The sequence below is a fragment of the Penicillium angulare genome (genome assembly GCF_028827245.1).
Source record: "Penicillium angulare strain IBT 27051 chromosome Unknown utg000007l_segment0_segment0, whole genome shotgun sequence".
Lineage (NCBI taxonomy): Eukaryota > Fungi > Ascomycota > Eurotiomycetes > Eurotiales > Aspergillaceae > Penicillium > Penicillium angulare.
In genome coordinates this window covers 1,559,755-1,584,540 of record NW_026623166.1, presented here as the reverse complement: position 1 = coordinate 1,584,540, position 24,786 = coordinate 1,559,755, and the positions used below count along the sequence as shown (strand labels likewise).

The 24,786-nt window shown below is 48.3% G+C and overlaps 9 protein-coding genes across 9 annotated transcripts; 7 read left to right on the top strand and 2 right to left on the bottom strand.

The window, feature by feature from the left end:
- Positions 1–81: 81 nt before the first annotated feature.
- Positions 82–1,828, bottom strand: N7478_009869 (sugar porter family MFS transporter; the record flags this gene model as incomplete). The annotated part of the gene is made up of 4 exons (XM_056926083.1): positions 82–1,191; positions 1,252–1,332; positions 1,394–1,596; positions 1,654–1,828. The coding sequence occupies 4 exons, from the start codon at positions 1,826–1,828 to the stop codon at positions 82–84; spliced, it is 1,569 nt and encodes a 522-aa protein (XP_056775453.1).
- A 2,413-nt stretch (positions 1,829–4,241) lies between these two features.
- Positions 4,242–5,228, top strand: N7478_009868 (2EXR domain-containing protein; the record flags this gene model as incomplete). Its single annotated transcript, XM_056926082.1, has 1 exon — positions 4,242–5,228. The coding sequence occupies one exon, from the start codon at positions 4,242–4,244 to the stop codon at positions 5,226–5,228; it is 987 nt and encodes a 328-aa protein (XP_056775452.1).
- A 545-nt stretch (positions 5,229–5,773) lies between these two features.
- On the top strand, positions 5,774–5,962 carry N7478_009867 (uncharacterized protein; the record flags this gene model as incomplete). Its single annotated transcript, XM_056926081.1, has 1 exon — positions 5,774–5,962. The coding sequence occupies one exon, from the start codon at positions 5,774–5,776 to the stop codon at positions 5,960–5,962; it is 189 nt and encodes a 62-aa protein (XP_056775451.1).
- A 409-nt stretch (positions 5,963–6,371) lies between these two features.
- Positions 6,372–8,054, bottom strand: N7478_009866 (vanillate O-demethylase oxidoreductase; the record flags this gene model as incomplete). Its single annotated transcript, XM_056926080.1, has 1 exon — positions 6,372–8,054. One exon carries the CDS (start codon positions 8,052–8,054, stop codon positions 6,372–6,374), a length of 1,683 nt encoding a protein of 560 aa, XP_056775450.1.
- A 2,146-nt stretch (positions 8,055–10,200) lies between these two features.
- N7478_009865 (putative C6 transcription factor (Mut3)) lies at positions 10,201–13,456 on the top strand (the record flags this gene model as incomplete). Its single annotated transcript, XM_056926079.1, has 5 exons — positions 10,201–10,429; positions 10,506–11,253; positions 11,330–11,941; positions 11,994–12,378; positions 12,434–13,456. The coding sequence occupies 5 exons, from the start codon at positions 10,201–10,203 to the stop codon at positions 13,454–13,456; spliced, it is 2,997 nt and encodes a 998-aa protein (XP_056775449.1).
- A 604-nt stretch (positions 13,457–14,060) lies between these two features.
- On the top strand, positions 14,061–15,085 carry N7478_009864 (oxidoreductase, 2OG-Fe(II) oxygenase family; the record flags this gene model as incomplete). The annotated part of the gene is made up of 2 exons (XM_056926078.1): positions 14,061–14,404; positions 14,488–15,085. The coding sequence occupies 2 exons, from the start codon at positions 14,061–14,063 to the stop codon at positions 15,083–15,085; spliced, it is 942 nt and encodes a 313-aa protein (XP_056775448.1).
- Positions 15,086–16,664: 1,579 nt separating this feature from the next.
- pacC (putative C2H2 transcription factor PacC) lies at positions 16,665–18,697 on the top strand (the record flags this gene model as incomplete). Its single annotated transcript, XM_056926077.1, has 2 exons — positions 16,665–16,898; positions 16,979–18,697. 2 exons carry the CDS (start codon positions 16,665–16,667, stop codon positions 18,695–18,697), a joined length of 1,953 nt encoding a protein of 650 aa, XP_056775447.1.
- Positions 18,698–20,542: 1,845 nt separating this feature from the next.
- N7478_009862 (putative forkhead transcription factor Fkh1/2) lies at positions 20,543–22,842 on the top strand (the record flags this gene model as incomplete). Its single annotated transcript, XM_056926076.1, has 3 exons — positions 20,543–20,656; positions 20,755–22,715; positions 22,779–22,842. The coding sequence occupies 3 exons, from the start codon at positions 20,543–20,545 to the stop codon at positions 22,840–22,842; spliced, it is 2,139 nt and encodes a 712-aa protein (XP_056775446.1).
- A 745-nt stretch (positions 22,843–23,587) lies between these two features.
- Positions 23,588–24,748, top strand: N7478_009861 (putative transcription regulator PAB1642; the record flags this gene model as incomplete). Its single annotated transcript, XM_056926075.1, has 1 exon — positions 23,588–24,748. One exon carries the CDS (start codon positions 23,588–23,590, stop codon positions 24,746–24,748), a length of 1,161 nt encoding a protein of 386 aa, XP_056775445.1.
- Positions 24,749–24,786: the final 38 nt, after the last annotated feature.

The following is a 24,786-nucleotide window of genomic DNA, read 5'->3' as shown; positions in this document are numbered from 1 at the left end:
TGTCGCAAAACCAATGACAGGGTGACTGATAGAAAAGGAATCGTATATTTCTCGTTATTGTATCGTGTTCTGTCATACATTTTACACATCCTGCAACTTCTTGCACGATAGCTGAGGTGAGATATTGCTGCGGCTACTCCAACTTCCGTTTGCCGGATGCATCCATAAAGGATCCATGCCTTTATGTTTCTTGTGTGGTCGAGGTCGCGTGGTTTCAGGGCTAGGTGTGAGAGAAACAACTTCTGGCTGTGTCAATGGTTCACGAATGAAGACTTCTTCAACCTCTTCAAGAGATCGGCCCACAGTCTCAGGGTACCATATCCAAACAATCAACATAGCAGCCCAATTGAATGCAACAAAGCAGTAGAAATACTTTGATCCGATATTGGTAAGTGCAATGGGCGAGCATTGCGTGAAGATAAGGTTGATACTCCAGTTTGCCGCAGTGGCAACCGATGATCCGCGAGCTCGCATAGTCGTTGGAAATATCTCGCATTGATAGACCCAAGATATAAGGCCTAGAGCCGTGAAAAAGAAAGAGAAGACGAAGAACATTGCGATCGCGGCACGAAGCGCATCCTTGTTGGCGTAAATGTCGCTGAAATCAATATACCGTGCTAGCGTTGCTCCAACACACATAGCTGCGCCCATGCCCAGCAGAGATGGAATCAGCAACTTTCGTCGTTCAACCTTGTCAATGAAAACCATGAAGAGAGTATTCCAGAGTTGCGCCAGCGCACCCCAGATTCCGATTATCATGAGTGATTTCGAGGTAGAAAGGCCTAGAGACTCATAGAGACGAGGCCCATAGTTCTGGATGACATTTGCACCAGAACATTGCGTGAAAGCTTGTAGGCCACAGGCGAGAAGAACGCGATATCGCCATTGAGGCGATGAAAGAAGCTGCCGCCACGAGCGGACGACCGCCCGTTGCTCGTAGGAGAGGCTTTCATGAATCTGGGTTAACTCCTTCTCGACTAGCTGAATGTTTGTTGCATCTCGATTTAGATGAAGGCCAACGAGTACTGAGCGACCAGCACCTTCTTCTCCGTGCTCAATGAGCCAACGAGGTGTCTCGGGAAGAAATAGGGCACCGCATGTTAATATAATAGCAGGCGCTGTCTGTAAGGACAGAGGGAACCTCCAAACGAAATCACCGGTATAGCGCGAGCATCCATAACCAACCCATTGCTAGACAGTGTCAGAATGTGAAAATGAAGTAATTGGAATGTTCGGGATATTGGTACTCACAGCGACCACGATACCCAAACCAATCATCCATTGTTGCATGCTTGCCAGCAACCCACGAATGCGAGGCGGTGCAATTTCACTCTATGCATAAAGTTAGTACAGCCAATGATGCGAGCACAATGATTGAGATTGTTCTACATACGCAGTATACGGGAATAGTAGCGGACATGAGTCCAATTGCAAGACCGGCGATGAGTCGACCAGCGATCAGCATCGAAATAGCAATGGCTCCCCCTTGGAGTGCAGCACCGAGGGTAGCCAGCAGCCCCCCGATGAATATGACAATTCTCCGACCTGCATAGTCCGAAATGGATGGCGCCAGTAACGATCCCACAATAGCACCTCCTAAGAATGGAAATTAGAACTCGGCTGCTTGAGTTGCTTCTTTCCTAAGAGAATTACCTGTATAGGAAGATATTATTCCACCGCTGACTGCATCTGATAGATCGGGAGACCCGAATCTCTCCACGAAAGCGTGCTGTTCTATAGTCGACGAAATGATTCCCGAGTCATAGCCAAACAAGAATGAACCCAGTGCCGCAAACACACAAAATAGTGTAACTAGGACGTAAGCCATGGTTTAATGCAGCGCAGCCGCCATTACCGAAGAAAACTGTCGAATTGAAGATGAAGGAAAAAGTCGCAGTGAAGGTGTTTCATATACTTGTAGTCATATTCATATTAATATTCAAGCAGCTCAATCAACAAATTAAAGCGCGTCGCAGAATGTGGCGACCCACTATTGGGGTAGAGAGGGACGTGCCCAAGGGGTGAAAAGCGATTGCGAACTAGTACGCGGAATGCCATGCGAGACGTGAGGGACGAACCCAGTCGATAAGAACTGTCAAGAAGCCAATCGACCCTAATTGATTTATGGTTGTGTACCGTTTAATGTGGCGATTGAATGTTACCTATTAGCTCTGGAGTACGGGGCAACGCTGTTTATTTCATGCAGGGTTGATGAGCTTTATCGGCGACTATACTTTTTCCTCGCTGATCCAATGGTTCTTCGATGGCGGGAACCGACCAGGAGACTAAAGCTGGGTTATCATAAGGCTGTATCCACTCTTGAATGACTCGGCAGTCTCAGCTGGTAGAATGTTTGGTCTGGACATTGGCTCTTTTCGCGTGGGCATTCCCGCCCGGTCGTGTCACAGGGTTTTGTCATGGTCCCCTGTGCATGGCTGATCCCTTCATGACGATAGCCTGCCTACGGACTAGACAGGTGGATACAATACGAGCGAAATGATTAAATTTGAAGGGATTCGTGCTGTATGCACATTTCATGCACCTATGACAGGATTTTGTGCGTGATTCTTAACGAAAGATCGCCAAGGCGCATGCAATAGATTCGACGACGGAAACAAGGGGATTCTAGACTAGCGACCCGTAGAAGCCCAAGGCCATCACGATAAAAACAGGTTACTTATTCATACACCTCTGCCATGGGAAGCAAAGTTTTGGTGTGAAATGAATTTTCCAAATCTTGCCAGGCATGATTTTGGTGGCATCATACTACTTAGGGGTTTCGTAGTGCCTAGGTAAGATTTGAGCCAAGGCACCTCCTGGCTTTCAACTATGTTTTAATTATGAGCATAGGCAATTGTAATCTTGGAAGAGACACCTTGGGCCCACTATAGCACATTAGCCTAGTACGTAGTTCCTGATTCCAGTCCCCCTCTCGTACGTCCTCTGTGAGATACTATGTAGTATGTACACGGTACTAGCGGTGAGTACTAATTAACGAAATGTTTATAGCGTTGATGAACTCTCTTCGCCTTCATTTTTGCCGCTAGATGGACATCACCATAAGGAGAGCACTAAACCCGGTTATGATTGCGACAAATATACCTGCCGCCATGCTTGCAAACAAAAGCGTCGGCTCTGGGCACTGTGGTTCCTGTTCCCGGAGAGCTTGCTAAAGACTCAGATGCATGGGACTATTTATTGAAGGAGCGCGTTGTCAATGCCCACGTTCAATATTGGGGTCGTATAGCGGATAGGACAATTGGAAAAATACAGTGAATCGCACCAACTTTTCAAACGACTCGTCTCTGGCTTATTTATCACATTCGTGGATGAATTTGAGAGGCAACAAGTTTATCTAGTAAGGCATCTTTCAATCCTCAATCCAGACATTTCTGTGGCTTCTGGATAGCTTCAAAATTGATATTTTCATGAAATTTACTTTGTGGGGCAGAGGGGAGGTCCATAGCACGGTTATTCCGTAGATGCTGCTATTTATTTCAATATTAGGATATTTAGGTCGGACCCTGGCACTAGGAAGCACCGTAGGGGCCGCCAAGAATGGTGTCCAGAGACGGGTGGATGTAGCGCGTGCCGAAATTTCCGACTGTTTCTACAACTGTTCCGAGCATATTGCAAATGATCAATGGCTTTGGAAATATCAAACCCCAAATATTATAACCTCACTTGATTTAAAATTTTATTATCTTAGAGATCGCAGCTAGGTCGGACACAATGCTGCATGTGCCACTAAGATTCCGGTCAACACCAACTATATAGGGGGGCAGATAAGCCCTAGGGGTGCCGATAAGAATTTATGTCGGCCTGAGCACGATGCTTAGCATTTTCTTAGCCTTCAGGGAAAAAAATTTCCACGCTAACATTGGAGTCTCATCGCTTAGAAGCTGCAAAATAAGACTTCGATTAGCAAATCCTTCAACGTTGGACGCTAAATCCTTCTCCACTTGCACCAAAGCGGATACAGCATCTTGGCATGTCCCTGGGAAGATTCGATCACCACCTCGAGGAACGACCTACAGCTAATTTCTGCCCGTCCCATACACCGAAGCAAGTTTGTTTTCGCCTCGATCAGATAGTTCAGGGGCAGGAACGACCCGGACAACGGAATTCCAGCTAGTCTGCTCTTTTCGAGTGGCCGAGTTCTTTCACCATCCCCTTCTGGGGCCCAACTCTGATACGCTAAAATATTGAGAAGGGCCATTGATATTACACCGCGAGAAAAGATGACCAGCTCAGAAGAAATCGGTCACTTCCGGCGCTTTCCGGATCTTCCTCCGGAGATACGACTCATGGTCTGGCGTGAATGTTTACCATATCGAGTTCATGAGCTGGATGCGGACGAATTCTATGATCAAACACGGGGATGTTTCCCTCGTCTGTGTGGTCTTGAAAAGACGATGTATATGAATCTCAGGCCACCGACTATCTCTCGTGTATGTCGCGAGTCTCGTGACGTGGCTTTCCAGAATCGCGTCATGCTCCCATACGAGGAAATGCTCGATGAAGCTTACTGGGAATCTGAAACAAGAGTCAAAGGCATGATTGATCCTTCCCGAGATACCGTACACCTCAACTGGGTACCCTGGGACGAGAGATATGAAGATGAAGGGTATTCAATAGGATATCTAGCCTGGCACGCTGCAAACTCAGCGCAGGGTGGATCCATGGACGTATTCGCTATATTCCCCGACGACTTCGAAATGCTAGAATTCATACCCAACCTCGTTCTCGTCACAAGAAAGGTCATAGTACACGCTAGTGCCGAATACGTCGCAAAAACAGGTTTATTCGGACTCCTATGCGATGCACCAGTTCAGCTTGTTGACCTGTCCGACGAAAATAGATTGAAGGCCTTCTTTGATTTAGCGGAGGAAACACAGAAAAAGGGCTATGTCACTTTTGGGCAGGACCTGCACAGAAAATCTTGCGAGGACCTTCAAGCAGAATTCAAGAAGATTGTTAAACGCAGATATGGGGGGTTTGTTGCCCCCTCATGGGATAAAATACCACCCATGCGTGGCGCGATTATGTTTCGGCTATGTACCGATATGTGCAATAATTCAGAGGATGCAGAAGAGGGCTTTCGCCCACCCCCTGGGACTACATATATCCCGCCGCCGCGTATCAGGGGGCGAGGGCGAGGGTATCCTTTAGGAAATAGGCGTCCCTATCGGATTAGAGGTCGCCATAGAAACAGTATCATTGCATAGGGAATTTGATTTCCAGGAAACGTCAAAGTATACATGCATAGTAGTGAACGTCAACGTGTATATTTAGCTTGGATGTCATCAACTCGCACATATGAGGATTTCTGAACACATGTAAATTTGATCATAATTAAGAGTGGAGAGCAACTTTGGGACTGAGGTATTTCAAATTAATGTCCATTGTGCTCAGTTATTTAACAATTGCAGACTTCATTCGATAGCCCTCATAAAATACAGACAAACACGAAATGTGGTGATTAACAAGAAACACGTCGTACAAAGGGTTTCTAATTAAATATACAAACTCACACCGTGATACACGGAAGAAACATGAAAATGGTAAGAGCAAGTATCAAAGCAGTGGAAAATACGGTACAAATATCCGCTCGACGCGAGATGCGGTCAAGGGGAGTGGGATGTCACAAGTGATCACTTCAGGAACAAGTCACAGGTTTCATCACTCAGAAGTGCTGACACCTTTATCCGACTGTTTGCAAGAGGTTTAGAATGTCTGACAGATTGCTTATAACTGCTTGATTTGGTCGCTAATGTTGCCGGAATTTTTTTTTGGAGCTGGCAGTTTTGCCAAGGTTTCTCGTGATGGCAAGGGACTGAGATCGGTTGCTAAGATCCGAGCAGGCATGAACGACACTGAGGTGGCCAGTCTTGGGTCGATCTTCAAGGACAATGACAGCAAGCTCCAGGCTATTTTGAAGGCATGCGGTAAGGAAAAATGAACACCTCGCCCCTAGGAATTTTGATATTGTTCTTATGGCACGGCGTTGCCTCCCCGGCATATAATTATTGGGCTGGGAGTAGCAGGCCCAGAAAAATGAGTTGTCGCCGAAAGAAAAATAGAGAAGACTAGATACATAACAATATTCTTGATAATATAAGAGAGCCTTCGAGCTTGCTTTGCAATATACGATATTTCATTTGTAGCATCTGCCCTCGAGATATATATATTACGGCAGTAAAGGTTTGCACGGACAAATTATATAGTACTATGCTCGTACTAACCATAGGGAATTCATATTTTTATGGTATCGGATATGATGCTGAGTGTTTTCGGCGCATGTGGCAACATCTTCTCTTTTAATCAAAAGATATTTCCGATGCATATGACAGATTGCTCAAGCTTTACAATCATGACTTGGGTACTTCAACCGTAATATGACCAACTCCCCGAGAAACACATGCTAGCATCTCACCCCCCTTTTCTGCCTCAGTCAGAGCAGACCCTCGATGCTGAATCTTTCCACATCTGACAAGAACTCTACAACTTCCACAATTACCCACCTCACAAGAGCTCCCTATATCAAAGCCAGCACTTCTCATGACATCTAAAAGCGTCTCTTCAGCTCTGACCTGAAGATCTTCTTTCCTCTCTTCAGAAATCACTTCTACGGTAAAGGGATCTCCCGATGTATCAGTGGTAAAGACCTCATAATGCACCTCGCTGGGAGCCATATCAACGGCTGACGCAGTTTCAACCACTGCATCTATCATCCGCTGCGGCCCACAAACATACACATGACTATTCCAAACCCGATGTTTTAGGACATCGGCAATATCCAAACGCTGCCCCCTAGACTTGTCGTATATGGTAATGTTAGGACCAAGTTGAGATAGTAAGTGCTTGAATGCGACATCTTCAGATTCCCTGACGGCGTAATGGAAGTGGGAGGTTTGGTTGGTATCTTTGATGCGTTTCATCATGGCGAGAAATGCTGTGATTCCAATACCTCCAGCAATGAAAATGTGATGTGAGGCCATTTTGTCCGTGGTCATTCCTTGGGAGATTGTTCCTAGAGATATTATATCGCCAGTATTGAGGTCTTCGTGGATATAGCTTGATCCGCCACGGCTTCTATCGTCCCGAGCTACTCCAAGCACAAAGAAATTCGTGTCTCCACTGACGACGGAATATGCTCGTTTTAGGCCATTGGGAAGCTTAATTAAAGCGTGACTGCCCGGTAAAATCCTACTAGGCTGCGCAGACTTCCGAACCACCTCAAGTTCAAGCTGGACTATTCGGGGCGTTTCTGAAATCTTGCTCTTGACTTTGAGATCTTTCCAAACCTCTGGGGGTCTTTTCGCGGCAGCCTCTTTTTCTTGAAACTTCTGCCACCTCTCCTTGAAAACATCTTTGCATTCAGCACCCATCACTTCAATTCCCATAAGCTCCTGTGTCACATCAATATCCGTCTTGTCGCGATGAACATAGTGATGTAGCCTCGAAATCGGCCACCTAGGATGCTTCCTCTGCACAACTCGGATTTCCATAGCCTCTTCGATCCACCCCTCTTCTTTGACACGGTAATACCATCCTGTCTTCGCTTCCTGGTGAGTACGAGGGGCAAAGTTTTTTATCCCAAATCGCTGATTCAACTTGAAGCAAGGTTGTCTCGGCAGGCTAACTTCCAGAAGGCATCCATTTTTACCGCCTGTAAGAAGAGAACCGGGGGGACCAACTCGTACCAGGTCGCCGATGCATATGTTTTTCTCGTTTAGACCATCTGCGACGATGTTTTCGCCAAAGCCTCCCGGTACGAATCGTGCGCAGATCTCTGGGTCGGAAAACACATCGCCCCAGAAAGAATAGTTGTCGGTGCAATACTGGTGGATTGCTTTGTCTATACCGCCGTGGAAGGTAAGATCGTGTTCATCGTCGGATAGCCCAGTGAATGAAACGAAGAGTTTTCCAGTCCGGAGTTGCTTATCGATTCCGGATAGGACGGTCCCAAAGGTGCAAAGTTTTGATGTTCGGATTTGTTTTAGAATGGTGGCTGGAGGGATTTCCAGAGGGGATAGATCAATGCTGGGCATTTTTCAGATTTCCTATTGGGAAGAAGCTTGCCACTAGGTGGAAAAGTTGGTGCCAGATCAAAGCTCAATTGAGATCTGCGGTCGTGAATTCTGAGCGTGCTGAAGGGAGGGAATCTGCTTCTATATCATGATCTTCCAGGTGTATCCATAGCTATTGTGATAACGCAATTGGCCCGTGCAGAGAATGAACTATGACTCCCAAGTGCTGACATGCATGATGTTCCATACCAGTGCAACAATTGGCCTACGAATAAGATTACATGATTGGCCATCCCCTTCCGGAACAATGAACCATCGTTCCCGCGCACTATGCTTGGAATAGCGCGATCCCACAATTTGAGGCTTGGATTTTTTTTCTTTTCAAGGGTGAATATGGATTATCAGTTCGGATTAATAGACAGGTATGGCAATTTGTGGAAACACGCTGTGAATCCACTCGGAATATCAGATGCCTATATATGACTCAAGTTACTAGGTTGTGCAAAGTACATATGACTCTGGAGTGACGTACTGGACGGTAGTAGTAGCCGCCGGTGAAGATCTTATTGAACGCTGGAGATATACCGAGGCACAAGTAATCATAGTAATCACGACAAGAATCTGCCATTACCAATAGTACGGCCGGTGGTAGTATATATTCTAAATTTGAGTAATAGTGTGGCTTGAAAAGGCCCAGAATTAGTAGGTGTCCGATGGATAGAGTGGATCATGTTTGGAGCCGAGGTACATGTAATGGCCTCGCTCGCTCTACGTAGGGCTGTATGGGAAACCTTGGGAGAAAATTTGCCCGGAAAAAGACGCATGAACTTGATTCCAAGGTTCTTTTGGAAGTTTCATGTATGTATTAATATTAATGCCTTTTGCTCAGATGACCACACACCCCACTTGGGCCCTGTTTGATTGACGCCCTGTGCGGATATTGCGGGTGCAGGGCTAGGTAAACCGTACATTGTGACTAATTCGCCGCGTTCAAATGAAACGTTGTTGTTCCTGCACCTACTCTATACAGCTAGCCTTGCAGTTGATACATACAGAAACCAAGCCCGGCGACTTTATTCGCCAAAGGTCGCCGACAAATAAACAGTCACCGAAATCCCTTACTGTATTCGAGTTGTACCTATGCATAGTAACGCCGAATGAAAATCCATCTCTTTACTAAGAAGTACTACGGGGATGTATAATTACCGCGGAGATCCTTCCAGGGCAATTCAATTCCATTCAACTCTAAAGAATATCTCCGGTGGTGCAGATAATTTGAAAACTCATAAGACTCATGACCCATTTATACTATATTATGCTCCCTCAGATTGGATTTATCGGCAAATTATAGTTCGGAGCCCGCCCCTCCATCGGCATATAGAGCAAGACGGCCGAAGCTGTAAAAAAACTCCTGGACCAACCGACACCAGCCGATAAAGGGGAATAACCGATAGTTCAGTGGAGCCCGAGTCCCGGAAAAATTTAGCATCGGCGATGAAGCCGACCAGCAAAAATGCCTCAAATCCAGTGATTTAGTGCATGAATACGAACTATGAATAATCGAGGGAACCCCTCTCTGTGCGCCCTGTCGGACGTCCGGTGTTCGAAAGTCCGACATTTATTACATAACGATACGTGTATGTTACGTGGCCAGTACTGGTCAAAGCGCCCTACTGGGGAATCAGAGAGCAAAAGGGCACATAATGTGGCTCCGGGGCTATGAGTGATCAATACCTGTATATACGCAAGTACTGTTGAAGTACCGCAGTAGAAACCGAATTCCTCACGAGATTTCCATGATTCTCCACTATTTACAACGAACAAACCCTGGAGAGCACACCTATGCTGACCCTGAAGTAATCTGTGTAAAGCCAAGCTTTTGGAATATTCCACGCTCAATCCACGCTTGGTCCAGCCCACCGCTTTCGGTCTTCGAATTTCCTCTGATTTCATCATTTTTGTCCTTTCAAGCTACTTGATTCTTCTCTGGTTACTTTTTTTGGGATTTGATTTTCTCTCTCACTCCCTCTCCACTCATAATTCTTCCCCTACTATAGCTATCTTTTTCAATGTTCCCCGTAAGGAGGGCGATCCAGAATCTTGCGAAATAGATCAGTCCAAGCCCTCCTTACATGAATCACGGCTTCTTATATCTTACAGCTAAACCATGGCATCCACCACGGATTCTCATTCTGGCGAGAATGAGGAAGACCCCGCCTTGAACGATTATTTGCATGATGATGATCAAGAGACCTCCCCCGCCGATCGCAAACTCAACTCGTCCTTACCTATGCAAAAGCGGCGGCGAGTTGGTCGAGCCTGCGACGAGTGTCGTAGAAAAAAGATCAAGTGCGATGGGAAACAACCATGTACACATTGTACTGTCTATAGTTATGGTGCGAACCGATCCCAGCTGAAATTCCAATCTGTTTCTCTTTCTCACCCCAAATACACGTGGCTGACATTCCACAGAATGCACGTATGACCAACCCTCCAACCGTCGTCGCAACCCGGCCCCGCAATATGTCGAAGCCCTCGAAGCCCGTATGCACAAGGCAGAACTCCTCCTCCATTCGCTTCTCCCCGATCTAAATCTCGATGACCCACAACTCGATGTGCAAGCTACCCAACAGCGCTTGGTCGCCGCGCAGAAAGCGAAACAGCCGACCGGGCAATCTGCGCCCAAGCCCTCCGCGGCGCCGGCCGAGCCCGCCGCTGAGCCCGGCGATGAGTCCTTGCTGGAAACTATGGTCGATAACTCGGGTTGTCTAGACCGTGATGACCAAGGCCACTGGGATTACCATGGCCATACCTCCGGAGTCATCTTTGTTCGCCGACTGCGCAAACAGCTAGGCGCGGCTGATATGCCCATCGTACCCCCGCGCGGGATCTCGCAGACTCTCGAAAGTCCTAAATCAACATCCGATTCGCCTCAGGACTCCTCCCTTCCGCCCACGCATGATTTACCGCCACGAGATGTCGCCCGCCGTTTGTGTAACAATGCTCTGGATGATGCCTGCAGCTTGATGCGTTTCGTGCATGAGCCATCTTTCTTTGCTTGCCTTGAACGCATCTATGACAAGTCACCTGATCAATACACGAATGAAGAAAATTCATTCTTACCGCTTCTATACATCGTGATGGCAGTCGGATGTCTGTTCTCAGATGATGGGGTGGGTATGTTGGATGTCGCTGGCTATGAGGGTGCGATTGGTCAAGGGTAAGTGCATGAAGACCTGATTATCATATCATTCTCTTGAGGTCTACGAATGATAGCTAACTTTGCGACCTTCCAGTTTTCAATTCTTCAAGGCCGGGCGACAGCTTCTAGAGGTTACTGATTGTCGAGACCTTACTTCTCTACAAGCAATTTGCTTTATGGTGCTCTTCCTTCAGTCCTCTGCCAAGCTCAGTACCTGCTATTCATATGTTGGAATCGCGCTCCGTTCGGCTCTCCGATTAGGCCTCCACCGAAATGTAGCCACCGATTTCAATCCCATCGAGCGAGAAATGCGGAAACGAATATTTTGGGTCGTTCGCAAAATGGACGTCTATGTCAGCACGCTGCTGGGTCTCCCTCAAATGTTGAGCGACGACGATATCGACCAAGAGTACCCAATGGAAGTTGACGGAGAGTTCATCACTGCGCTAGGAATTACACAGATGCCCACAGATTATACCCCGCTGATGGCTGGACCAAACGCGCACACTCGACTTTCCAACATCATCTTGAAGGTGGTCAAATACATATACCCCGTCAAGAATGCTCGTTATCGCTCAAAGTTCGACCAGAGATACATGGTCAGTCATTCCAAGATCCGTGAAATTGAGCGGGATCTCCAGACTTGGATGGAGGAGTTGCCTCCAGCTCTTCGACCCGGCACGGAGGTCTCTCCGCAGCTAGAAAGGTAATCATAATACCCACCCGCGATGCATATCACAAAAGCTAACATGTTTTAGGATTCGTCAATTGCTCCGTATTAGCTATGCGCATGTCCAGATGGTCATGTACCGCCCATTCTTGCATTACGTATCTGGTGGATCCCAGGCTCGGGGTGTCGATAAGCGTTCTTACGCCTGTGCTGCTGCCTGCGTCAGCGTTTCTCGAAATATCGTTCACATCACAACAGGCATGCACAAGAGAGGCCTACTTAATGGATCTTTCTGGTTCGCAATGTACACCACTTATTTTGCCATTCTCTCCTTGATTTTCTTTGTTGTTGAAAATCCCGATTCTCCAACTGCTAAAGATGGCGTTCTCAAGGATGCAATGGAGGGAAAAAATACCCTTGCCGGACTAGCTAAAAAGAGCATGGCGGCAGATCGATGCTCTCAGAGCTTAATCGTACGTGTGAAATATTTCCCTCCCTTTTGATTTGCTGAACTAATTTAAATCACAGTGCTTGTTTAAGACTCTCCCAGAAATGCTCAAGAATCGCCAGGGCTCTAAGGTCCCAGTGAACCTCAAGCGATCAGCACCATCCAATGTCTCTGCGGAGCCAGAAAACATCAAGACGACATCAGATCAAACCACCTTACCTCACCGTTCAACCACATTCCCTGTACAAATGATGCAACAGACCCCAATTGCGAACACTCATAGTCGCCGTCAAAAGAGTCTAGATATTCCCCAGAGCAACCGCTTAAGCGACAGTGGTAACCAATCTGCCTGGTTAGCTTCGACACCAGAATTGCTCACAGAAACTATGACCACGCCAGAGCCCTTGGTATCAAACCCTGTTAACAACTCTTCTATGGCCAATCAAGACAATTGGTCACAGCAGTTTCTCAACCCGACGAATCTTCCGGATCTCATGCCCATCATGTTCCCATCAGACGACCCGTTTGCGTATCCCACACAACCAATGTCCACCCTGGAAGATGATCATTTTCGCCATGATCGCCCTGGAATGATGGGCAGTCAGTTCCCGTTCGACTCAACCCAAACAGGAATGCCAAATTCACCGAGCGACCCAAGTATATCTACTCCTACAATGGACTTCGCCCATCTTCCCAATTTCGGGGCATCGTCTGGAGTCAAATCATCGGTGCCGAGTCGCCTCCAGCCCAACACGCAAGGAATGAATTCACCTAGAATTAGCTCACCAATTTCCCAAGGAAACACTCCCAGTGAAGCTCTCAGCAGTCCGGACCTGGTGTCCATCCCCAATCAAAACTTTGTGTGGCAAGGCTACAATTTCCAGCCAACCAACGTGGGCACGAACGACACAGTGCATCAAAACCAAGCGATCCCTAATGGAATGCCTGATTTCACCATGGATGCTGAAGATACCAACATGGGAATGAATATGGATTTAGGAATTTCATTCGACGACCTATTTGGAAATGACCCTACTACCTTTCGACCCGCTAACGGGGCATCCAATGATGAATGGAATCAATGGATGAATGCTGGAATTTAAAGACACTTTGCGATTCTACGACGATTATGCACTTACGAAGGAAAGCAAAAAAGAAAAATCGAATTATACCTGGCTGGCGTTGCTTAGTTGGGATCGGCGTTGTCTTTTTTTTGCTAGTTATTTATATTACGTTTTCTTTGTCAAATACAAAATTATACTTTTAACCCATTGTGCAGCTACATAAAATGAATATTAATGTTTGTAAATACCCTCGTCCATGTAAAAACTAGCATACTATGTAGTAAAAAAAGAAACTATCTCAATGAAACCCACCCGACCTACATAGGTTAACTTGAACGGTTTAGCCCGGATCAGATACCAGACCCACATGGATAGTGATTCTCGCATGCCGAATCACCCCATCGACAACTTGAACTCCTACCTCCCCATTCAATCGACATGGCCCTGACAACCCATCCATCGTGTCCCAGCTCTACAATTCTTGCACGCGTTGATTCCCGACAAAAATAAAATATCAATTGGAGCACCAGCCAAACCCGCCATCTCCTCAGCCTCAGCCACATGGATTGAATTTCTCCGCGCATCGCCATTTATACATTGCATGATTTATCTATGTATTGATTGGGCGCATAATACATCCCCAATGCCTTCCTTCCCAAGCATTTCAACGCTCTTCACATGGGCTCTCTATTTCGTCCCCATATACATCTTCGTCCTCGATCCGTTCCTCCGGCCGCTCCTCTCACAATCGCAATCGCAAACCACACCCACACCTAATACCTATGCCTTCGATTGGGACATTCCAGATTCAGCACCAACACTAAACCTCACAGACGACAGCTTCATCAGTCCCGAAGACGGTGTCCCCGTAACCTGTCCCGCCGAACCAACCGGATACAAAGTCCACCTACTCTCGCGCACACCCCTCATCCTATACCTAGAGAATTTCCTGAGTGATGACGAAGCAACACATCTGGTGGAAACGAGGTTAGTGAGATCCAAATCGAAATGAAAATAAAATGAAAAATGAAAAATGAAAAATACAAATCGCTAAACGACTTGCGCTCCAGTCTAAAAAGTTATACCCCCTCAATCGTCTATGATGGCGTCACTACAAAGGTCGATCCCTCCAAACGGCTCTCCGACCGCGCCCTCCTCGATCGCGACGACACTGTGCGATGCCTAGAAGATCGCGCCCGTGCCTTCCAAGGCTGGCGCCCACACCTATATATCGAGCGCATGTGGGCCCAACGCTACAATGCATCCGGACACTACCGGCACCACTATGATTGGACGGGATCGCTTGCACGAGGCGGAGATCGTCTGAGCACGTTCATGGTCTATCTAGACGCAGAGTGTGAGGGGGGCGGAACGAATTTCCCGCGTCTAAGCATGCCACCTGGTAAACAGTGGTGTAAGTTTCTAGAATGCGAGGAGGAAGGGGCTGAAGGAGTTTCAGATGGTGAAAGTGAAAGTGAAATCCCGAAACAGAAGCCTGGGATCACTTTTAAGCCTATTAAGGGAAATGCGATCTTTTGGGAGAATCTTAGACCAGATGGGACTGGGTATCCTGAGACTTGGCATGCTGCGTACCCGGTTACGTCGGGGACGAAGGTGGGATTGAATATTTGGAGTTGGTATCAGCCTCCTAAACGGGTGCGTACTTAGAGCCGAGAGCCATGGAGGGTTATGGTGAACTCAAGCACTCTTGGTGGCAGTCTGGGGCCGCTTTGCTGAAGGAAGGTGGGAACCGTAGGGATTAGAGGATTGGGATTTGTTTGGATCCATTGTCTTGGCTACTACCCCCTCTCCTCTCCCCCCTTGTCCCCAAGTATGTGATGCTGCTCTAGACAGTTGCACGGATGTAACCTGCACCGCCTGCTTATTCCATGTACATATGTTTGGGAAACCAAACAAAGAAACTGTATATACCTTGTACATGTATAATTATTAGAAGTACAAAAATAGATTGAACATGATGAATACCCAGCCAAATTAGTATTACGGGGTACCGTACGTCGTGCCATAGCAGTAATGGATTCATCACGCGCTGATCACACCCTCCGACTGACTAGTGCATGGGGCATCCCCCAGTTGAAGCGAAATAACGTGGGATAATTGGGGGGCCAAATAGGCGACAAGATTTCGGGGCCAGAAAGCAGAAAGAAAGAAAGATGCCAAGTGTGAAGAGCGCCGAGACACCAAGAAATGTTCCCCTTGGGGTCGGAGCGGGAATTGGCAAAGAGGAACCTTGGCTGCCAAGAATGGATTGCCATGGCTTGGATCCTTGGCGGGGTATGTTTGGCCCCCGAGTGATTCCTTGCCACTGTGTTATCCACGAATGAGGGTGGAGTATTGGTGCATGCTTTGGGGGGTTCGGTTCGAGGTGCTGGGAATACGGTGGTGTGGAAGGACTCGATTGTGATGGAAATTGCTCGTGTGCGAGTATTTGTGGCTGTAATTATAGGGAAATTGGATTGTATTATGGTGATTCTGTGTGGGTGGTGATTGGGGGGGGTTGTTAGTCCAGGAGAGAATTTAAAGTTACCATACTGTATTATTACAGTTTCCATTCAGCTGGCTGAACCTCGGGAATGATCCTGTTTGGGATTCAAATCACAACATTTGAACATTTGAACACTAGCCTGAGCCTTATACATCCTAACTTGAACATAGGTATGATATGTTCACGAATATCGTCATCATCAGCCGATTTATACGTTTATATAACCCTTCAAATGTTCCAGGGCTGTAGAACTCCGTCTGAGAGCGAGAATTAAACACAGCCCCCCTTTTCCTTTCGACCCACTCCAGCCTATCATACACCAGTCACAGCCAAGCCCATATTGAGGCCCGCAGCCAAATTTCTTGGCCCGGTCTTGTCCATTGGTCTTCGCCTCGTTTTTTGGTGTGTTTTCTTGTCCCTCCGCCCCGGTAAAAGGGCTTTTCTGGGCAAAGGCTCGGCTTATTTTCCTGCGGAGTCTTCCCCTTCTTCTTTCCCCCTCTCCCTTATTATCTGCTTCTCCCCCCTCCCCTTTCGGTTGCCAGTTCTTATTTCTTGGCTTCTTGGACACTCTGGCCTTATTCAGGATATTAAAGGAATATCTTGTATAATCGACAATTTGACTGTCGACATTTTCTTTCTTTCTTTCTTTCTCTTTTTCTTACTTCGGTCGCGGCCCTTTGTTGGAAAAGCTTGTGCCTAGCATCCCGCCAGCACGACAAGAACTCCCCATTTCTTGGCATCATGACGGAGAATAATATTCCCCCAATATCGACACCTCAAACGGTGTCGGCTTCAGCGCCCATTGATCAAAATCACTCCGTGGCTCAGGTTTCTACTACTCCGACCGCGTCGGTTACCGCCACTGCTGCTGCCGCCACTGCTGCTATCAACAACTCCATGAATGGAGGAGGTGAACAGCTCCCTTGTCAATGGGTCGGCTGTACAGAGAAGAGTCCCACTGCGGAAGCACTATACGTAAGCTATCATTGAATCCTCATTATTGCTGGCGTTGTGGCGCCGTTGAAGAATACTAACGAGTCGTTGCCTTGTGACAGGAACACGTCTGTGAACGCCATGTCGGTCGCAAGAGTACCAACAACTTGAACTTGACTTGCCAGTGGGGAACTTGCAATACCACAACCGTTAAGCGTGATCATATAACTTCACACATTCGTGTCCATGTGCCATTAAAACCGCACAAGTGTGATTTTTGTGGCAAGGCTTTCAAGCGTCCTCAGGATCTGAAGAAGCATGTCAAGACTCACGCAGATGACTCCGAGATTCGATCCCCGGAACCTGGACTGAAGCACCACCACCCTGATATGATGTTCCCTCAAAACCCTAAGGGCTATGCCGCTGCTACTCACTACTTCGAGGGTCCCATGAATGGCGTCTCGGGCCACCCATATGCCCATGGCGCACCCCAATACTACCAGACACACCCCGCGCCTCCTCCGGCCGCAAACCCTCACTCGTATGGTAATGTCTACTATGCCCTCAGTCAGGGTCATGAGGGTGCCCCGTCTTACGACCGTAAGCGCGGATATGATGCCCTGAACGAGTTCTTCGGTGATCTCAAGCGCCGCCAATTCGATCCCAACTCCTACGCGGCTGTCGGGCAGCGTCTATTGGGCCTGCAGGCTCTCCAGCTTCCTATCTTGAACGGACCTGTCCCCGAGTACCAGCCCATGCCGGCTAGTGTTGCTGTGGGTGGTGGAGGTGGGGGTGGTGGTGGCTACAGCCCTGGCGGCTCTCAAGCTCCTGCATACCACTTACCCCCGATGTCTAACGTCCGCACTAAGAATGATCTGATTAACATCGACCAATTCTTGGAGCAAATGCAGAACACCATCTACGAGAGCGATGAGAACGTAGCTGCTGCTGGTGTCGCCCAACCTGGTGCCCACTACGTCCACGGCGGCATGAACTACCGCACTACCAACTCCCCGCCATCCCAATTGCCTCCTAGCCATGTCACGGCTACTAGCTCGGGGCCAATGATGGCTGCCTCCGCTCACTCTCCATCCGTCGGCACTCCTGCCTTGACTCCTCCTTCTAGCGCACAATCATACACCTCCAACCGCTCCCCGATCTCCATGCCTCACAGTCACCGTGTTTCCCCTCCACATGAAAATGGTGCTGGCATGTACCCCCGCCTGCCCTCCGCTACCATGTCCGACAACATGACCGCCGGCTACCCAACTGCATCTGGCGCTGCACCTCCCTCTACTCTTGGTGCCTACGATCATGACGACCGCCGTCGCTACACAGGAGGTACCCTGCAGCGTGCGCGCCCTGCGGAGCCTGAGAGCCGCATGGACACTTCTGACGGTGACCGAACTCCTACCAAGGAGCAGAGCCTCAAAATCTCCGCCAGTCTGATCGATCCCGCTCTGTCTAGCGCTTCTCCTGACCCTGATCAACAAGCCGCTCAACGGACTGCCCAGGCAGCGACCGAGGTGGCCGAGCGCGACGTCAATGTCGCCTGGGTAGAGAAGGTCCGTCTACTTGAGAATCTGCGCCGCATTGTCTCTGAGCTCTTGGAGGCTGGTCAATATGGCGTTGAGGCCATGGCACACAGTGACCGATCTGCGTCACCGATAGACAGTGCTATGGAGGGTATTGAGATTAGCAGTGCACGTGCACAATCGGAGCAAGAGCAAGTTAAGGAGGAAACACCCAAATCTGAACCTGCGACCGAGACCATCTCCTACCCGACCCTTCGTGGGTTGGATGAAGACGGAGATGCTAAGATGCCCGGTGATGATGCCTAAATCGTTGAGGCTTTTACCATTGGATTGTCCAATTTAACGCTGTTACGACTAACTGTTTTTCTTTTCCAGACACTGCTCCCATATTGTCTTTTCTTATATGTTATTTTCTTTTACTCGCAACTTTGGCCTATGAGCCTATTCCTCCTCTTCGCATTGGTGGAATATTACCTGTCAATTTTACATCATTCTTCCTTTCTTCTCAACCACCCTCTCCCTTCATGTTTCCTCTCTTTTCTTTTCGTTTCCATACGTTCAATCCGGATTCCCGATCGATGGGGGCCATATCTCATCTGTAGCAATAAAACTACGACCCGCTGTTTATTTACAACCTTATTATTGTTTGCGTCCGACGATCCATGTAGTATCGCCAATAGACCTGGGCCCATACATACACATAACCTTAGACCCTAACCAAGATAAGGTTACATGGTCCACTTGATTTCAAACATTCGACCTTTGATCTGCCTTGGTAAGAGAAAAGAAAACGGCCCCGGATTTGGAGCGGTTCAAGTTTGCGATCGACATGTCAGACCCCAAAGGGGCCAAGCAACATTCCAACGGGCGAGACTAAACTGCATCCGGGGGGCCTGTGACGCAAACGGCCTGTGGAGTTGTATAGAACGAACATTCGGGTCATTCTGGCAGATGTCGATCTATCTAGGGGTATTGAATGTAAATTGGCATTGTATAGATGTAGAAAATAGAGTAGAGGCATAGGGGTATACTAGGGTATCTATATGGCCATGAAACTATTCAATCTATAGGTTCTGAGACAACAGCCTATTCTGAGACAGAATAATACAAAGGAACTCCTGCATCTTGCCGCAGATAATAGAGTGCACTGATCATCCCTAGCTATCAGCCCCTCTTTCCAACGTAGGATACTATCATCTGAGGTTGCTTCTTCACTGCACTCGGAAGCATCGTGGATCCCACGCTGGAAGCAATGGCCGGATGTAATCGTATTACCCGCTAATTTGATGCTATCCGCACTCTACCACACTCAAACTTTCTATACCATACACAGCCGTGACCAGACCCCACCCAACTGTTTACGGCAAAACGCAATGGATTTCAATCGTTTTTGTTTCGGCGTTTCTCTTTTCTTTTATTTCTACGTTTTATTTGTTTCTCTTCTTCTTTATTATCCTCTCGTCCTTCTACCTTATTGATTCAAGATATTTATCTCAAGTGAAACAACCTAGAAGGTTGGGAAGTGGAAGACATATCATACACGCCTCCCCACGCGACAAGGCGGTCACCCCAAACAGACGCCATCGCGCGTCGATCGTAGGGATTATCGATAATCAACCTCCAGCCACACAGTTTCCAACCGTCTCCAACAGTTCTTGATTGTGCCACTGTTGGCTTCTTGGTGCGCTTTTTGGGGGGATTTTTTTGTATCGCCATTTTTCCTTTCGCTTTTTCTTTTTTCTTTTCACAATCTGACACAATTTTGCTACGGTGGCAAAATCCGCCTCAATCGGGTCCAATCCACGGCTGGTTCTGAGGGTCTCAATTCTCTGGTTCTACCTCTGTGTCTCCAAGCCTGGGGCGACCGCTGAAATCCGGATCCAGAGTTGATCTGTTTGTGTGTTTTTTTCTTCTTTCCTCTTGTCCGGGGAATAAAATCTTCCAAAACTTTTCCCTTTGACAAGCCTACTATTGCCCCGCCGTGGAATTATTCGCGGAGTATTCGACGTCAACGGCCATCTTGCCCACATTCTTGAAAAATCCGAAATCCGATTCGATTCTTGCGCGGCACTTATTCCCGGTTCTTTTTGCGCCGACTTATTCTCTCCGATTCGCCTCCAATTTTACTCGTCCTCATAGAAATATTGAACGATGCCACTTTCAAATCGTCGGCGTGCGCGCCGCAAGGAGATTCAACTGCAGGAAACTTCCGATGCTGAGGCACCCGACTCGTCGCCCAGTCGTCCGTCTGCAAAGAAGCGCAAGGTGAGTCCGATAGTGGCGATAGGGCTGGTCTGAGACCAAATGGTCCGGAGACAAAATGAGAACAACTCAGCTGATCTCGCTTGTTTATAATCTTTTAGGTTGAACGTCGCGCATCACCTTCTCGAGCGACTGTCAAAGCGGCGCCTGAGTCGGACGAAGAAGAAGAGTCCGCCGGTGAACATGATACATCAACACATCAAGATGTCGTCGATCTTGTGATTTCATACCTCAACACCCCGCGCGAAGAACTGCGCGTCACACGCGATCACTCCAATACGAAAACCGAGAACAAACAGAGTATCCAAGCATATGCGAAAATCGCCGGCCGCGACTGGACATATTACGTCAAGTCACTGCATGTCAACATCGGTCGCGAACCGGACCGAGAGCCTCGCTCCGCCGAACAGTCGAGTCCGGTTACTATTGCCGCCCGTGCGCTGCCTGATGTCGATGTGGATTTGGGTCCTAGCAAGTTCGTTTCTCGACTACATGCGGAGATATTTTATGATGGGAAGCAAGCGCCGGCCTGGCATATTCGGGTGAATGGTCGCAACGGTGTTCGGTTGAATAACTCGATTATCAAGCGCGGTGTCGACGCTATTCTGTCTTGTGGAGATATTATCGAGGTCGCTAACACTCAAATGATGTTTGTTACACCCGGAGACGTCCCGAATATTCACCCCAGTTTTGTGGAGCGTGCTCAGCGCATCGCGAGTGGACAAGAGCCGGACCAGGCTTCCGTTGCTTGGGATGCGTCGCAACATGCTCATCCTCCGACCTCTCAGGCTACTGACCCATCGCGCCCTTCTTCATCTGGTGGGCCTGCGCTGGCGCCTGCTCCGAACTTCCTCAAGCGCAATGTTACGCCACCTCCACGAAGTCCGGATACAGCTGGCCAACGCACAGCAAAGCAATCCCCGCTTTATAATCGCGGTATGATGATGGAGAGCACGGAAGAGATTGACTACGCTCAAGATTCGGCTAAGGATCTGAAACCGCCATACAGTTATGCGACACTGATTGCGCAGGCTATCTTCTCCAGCGAAGAGGAGAAGCTTACTTTAAATAGCATTTACAACTGGATCATGGAGCGTTACGCTTTCTACCGGCACTCTCAGAGCGGTTGGCAAAACTCTATTCGACACAATCTCTCTTTGAACAAGGCTTTCCAGAAAGTGCCTCGTCGGACTGATGAGCCGGGTAAGGGAATGAAATGGCAGATCGCTGCGGAATACCGAGAGGAATATCGGAAGAAACAAACACGGAAGGGTACCCAGTCCTCTGCTCCCTCGTCACCCGCAACCAAGGAGCCTCCATCATCAGCACGTGCAGCCCATATCGCATCAATTGATACTTCATTCCCCGCCACAGCCAAGAAGTCTCCACCCGTCTCCTCACCTGGCTTCAGTTCCTTCCCCGTTGCGCCCGTAGAGGCTTTTACTCCGGAGCGTGGATCCCGCCTTGGTCGTGGAGTTGGCTCCGACCATCCACTCCGCCATATGAATCCGCGTGGATACGAGGAACCCTCCCCACTACCCGCTCGCACTCGCAACAGCGCCAGCTCAACCCAAGCACAGAACGGTAGCAGCACCAACCCAAGCCATGCCTACGGAATGTCGGACAATGTCGCCGGCTCCCCACCCGTACTCTCCTCCTCATACTACGACGAAGGCCCTTCATCAATGATCACCCCAGCTCCCCAACGTCAACAACCTCGCCTGCCTCCTCCCAGCACGGCACAGATCCCATCAAAGTTCATGCCTATGAGCTCACCCGCCCAGTTTTGGAAATTCGCCGATATTGGCAGCACGCCTGCCCGTCCGGTACCAGATATGAGTCCTATCAAGGGTGAACCGGATGAACGTATCATCGGTGGTTTCCCAAGTAGTAGTCCCCCGCCACCAAACTTGGTCAGTCCAAGTAAACCGGGCACATCGAATGGACTTGGTTCAAGCAGGACATTACCCCCGCTACAGTCTGATGGAGGGGACCTAGGCCCGCCCCCTTCACGGAAAGAAGAGGAGGAAGAGGAAGACGATAATGGTTTTGACCTTGCTCGGTATGTCCTGAAGCCCCAACCCTCAAAACTCTCAAACTAGAACAGTAGCTAACCCCTATTCAGCGGCTTCCAACCAATTGGCTCATATCATCGACAATTGAGTAATGCCCGCGCTACGGCAACTTAGCTCAGCTAAGTTGTACGTTTCTTTCTTTTTTCTTTCTTTCCCGTTTCATGATGTACAAGATTTTGACTAAGAATGTTTGGTTTTCGTCCGTTTGCTTTCTCGCTCCGCATACAACCGGTGTTAGTGGTATTGCTTAGTTGATATTTTTATCTATGTTCCATATTATTTGCAGCCCGGAGTGGTGTGGTGTTTTGGATTCCAAGGTTGTCTTTTGTTGTTTTCTGTATCTATGCGCTAGGGCTTTGTGTTTCTTTTTCTCGGTTTCGCTATGTTGCCTTATTTTATGTGTGCCATCCATGCCTCGATGGCTGTGTATGCACGGGGCTCCAAGTATCAATGCATGAACAGTCTATACAATGTGAAGAAAGTAAAAAGTGCAAGAAGTTCCTCCTGTTTACCCAGTCATAAGTATAAAATCAACGACGTCCGTATCTCAATGCAGGTTCACGAACAAGCTATTCGTGTAACTTGAAGATTAGGTAGATTTCCAGGGTTAAATGAGCAGATAGAAAGATCAAATGAATAGAAAATACTCGAAATCAATTCCACTGTTGATCATCTCGATCTAATTATGGATCGTGATAACGATAAAGCTCTAGTCAACTTAGGGCAAGATCTAATCTGACGACATAACCACATCAAACCCCACCCCAGCTCCAACCCAAACCTAACTAACCCCTCCAAAAAACTCAAATACACCAAAAAGTTTCCTAACAAACAATTGACCCCTAAAAAACCCACCAAAATGACCTCCCACCTCTTAACCACTTACCTCCTCGAGAGCACCCCCAAATCCCTCAAAAGAGCAACAACCCACCCCTTCCTCGCCGCCGCCGGCCGAGGCACCCTCCCAAAAGTCACATTATCCCAATGGCTCTCCCAAGACAGGCTCTATGCCCAATCCTACATTCGTTTCATCGGTTCCCTCTTAGCCAAAATCAACCTTGAATCCCGCGCGACAAAGCCCCCTTCGGCCTCGAATGTAGGCACACCAGACCAACAGGCTGTTAGTATTCTTATCGATGCACTCGTGAATATCCGTCGCGAGTTACAGTTCTTCGAGTCTACGGCCTCGGACTATGGATTGGATTTATCTGCTATCTCGCCTTGTGAAGGTGGACCTGGTTCCGGATGTATTACTACCTCTGCGGCTATTTCGACGAAGGGATCCGGCTCTTGTCCCGGCTCGACGGGGTGTACGGCTTCGACTTTGACGGGGCCGGGAGATACGGGACCCTCTGCTTCTGATGGTACGGTCAATAGTACTGCTGTGATTGGTGGGGATAACATTACTAGTGCTGAGAGAGATGAGCGTGGGAATGAGAATGTGGACAGTGCTCATCGTCTTTGTGAACCGCAGGGAGAATGCCAGATGCAAGGCGGGGAAGTGTGCTATCCTTCCTCACCGTTGAACACTTCTCAGACGCGTACAAAGGTTGGAGAATGTGAGCCTTGTGAGCCCTGTGTACCCAGTGAAGGAGTCCAATCGTTGGCTCCAATTGAGCGGGAGGGACCTGTTTTCTTTGCGCCTACTAGAATCACAAGGGCATATATTGATATGTTCATGTCGGCTTCTAGTCCCGGTGTCTCTGTTATTGAGGGCTTGGCTGTGCTGTGGGCGACGGAGGTGTGCTATTTACGGGCTTGGAGGTATGCAGGGACGTTTTTGGCTGCGAGGGGAGAGGATGGAGAAGATGCTGATGGGGGAGCTTTGAGGAAGGAGTTTATTCCTAATTGGTCGAGTCAGGAGTTTGAGGAGTTCGTTATTCAGATTGGAGAGGTTTTGGATCTTATGGCGGGACAGATTAAGGGTGTTGAGGAGGGTGAGTTGATGAGACAGAGGTGCTTGGAGTGGTGGAGACAGGTTGTTTGGTTGGAGGAGAGATTCTGGCCTGTTATGGAGTAGGTGCATGTATGGATATGAATAGATGTGAGATAAATAGT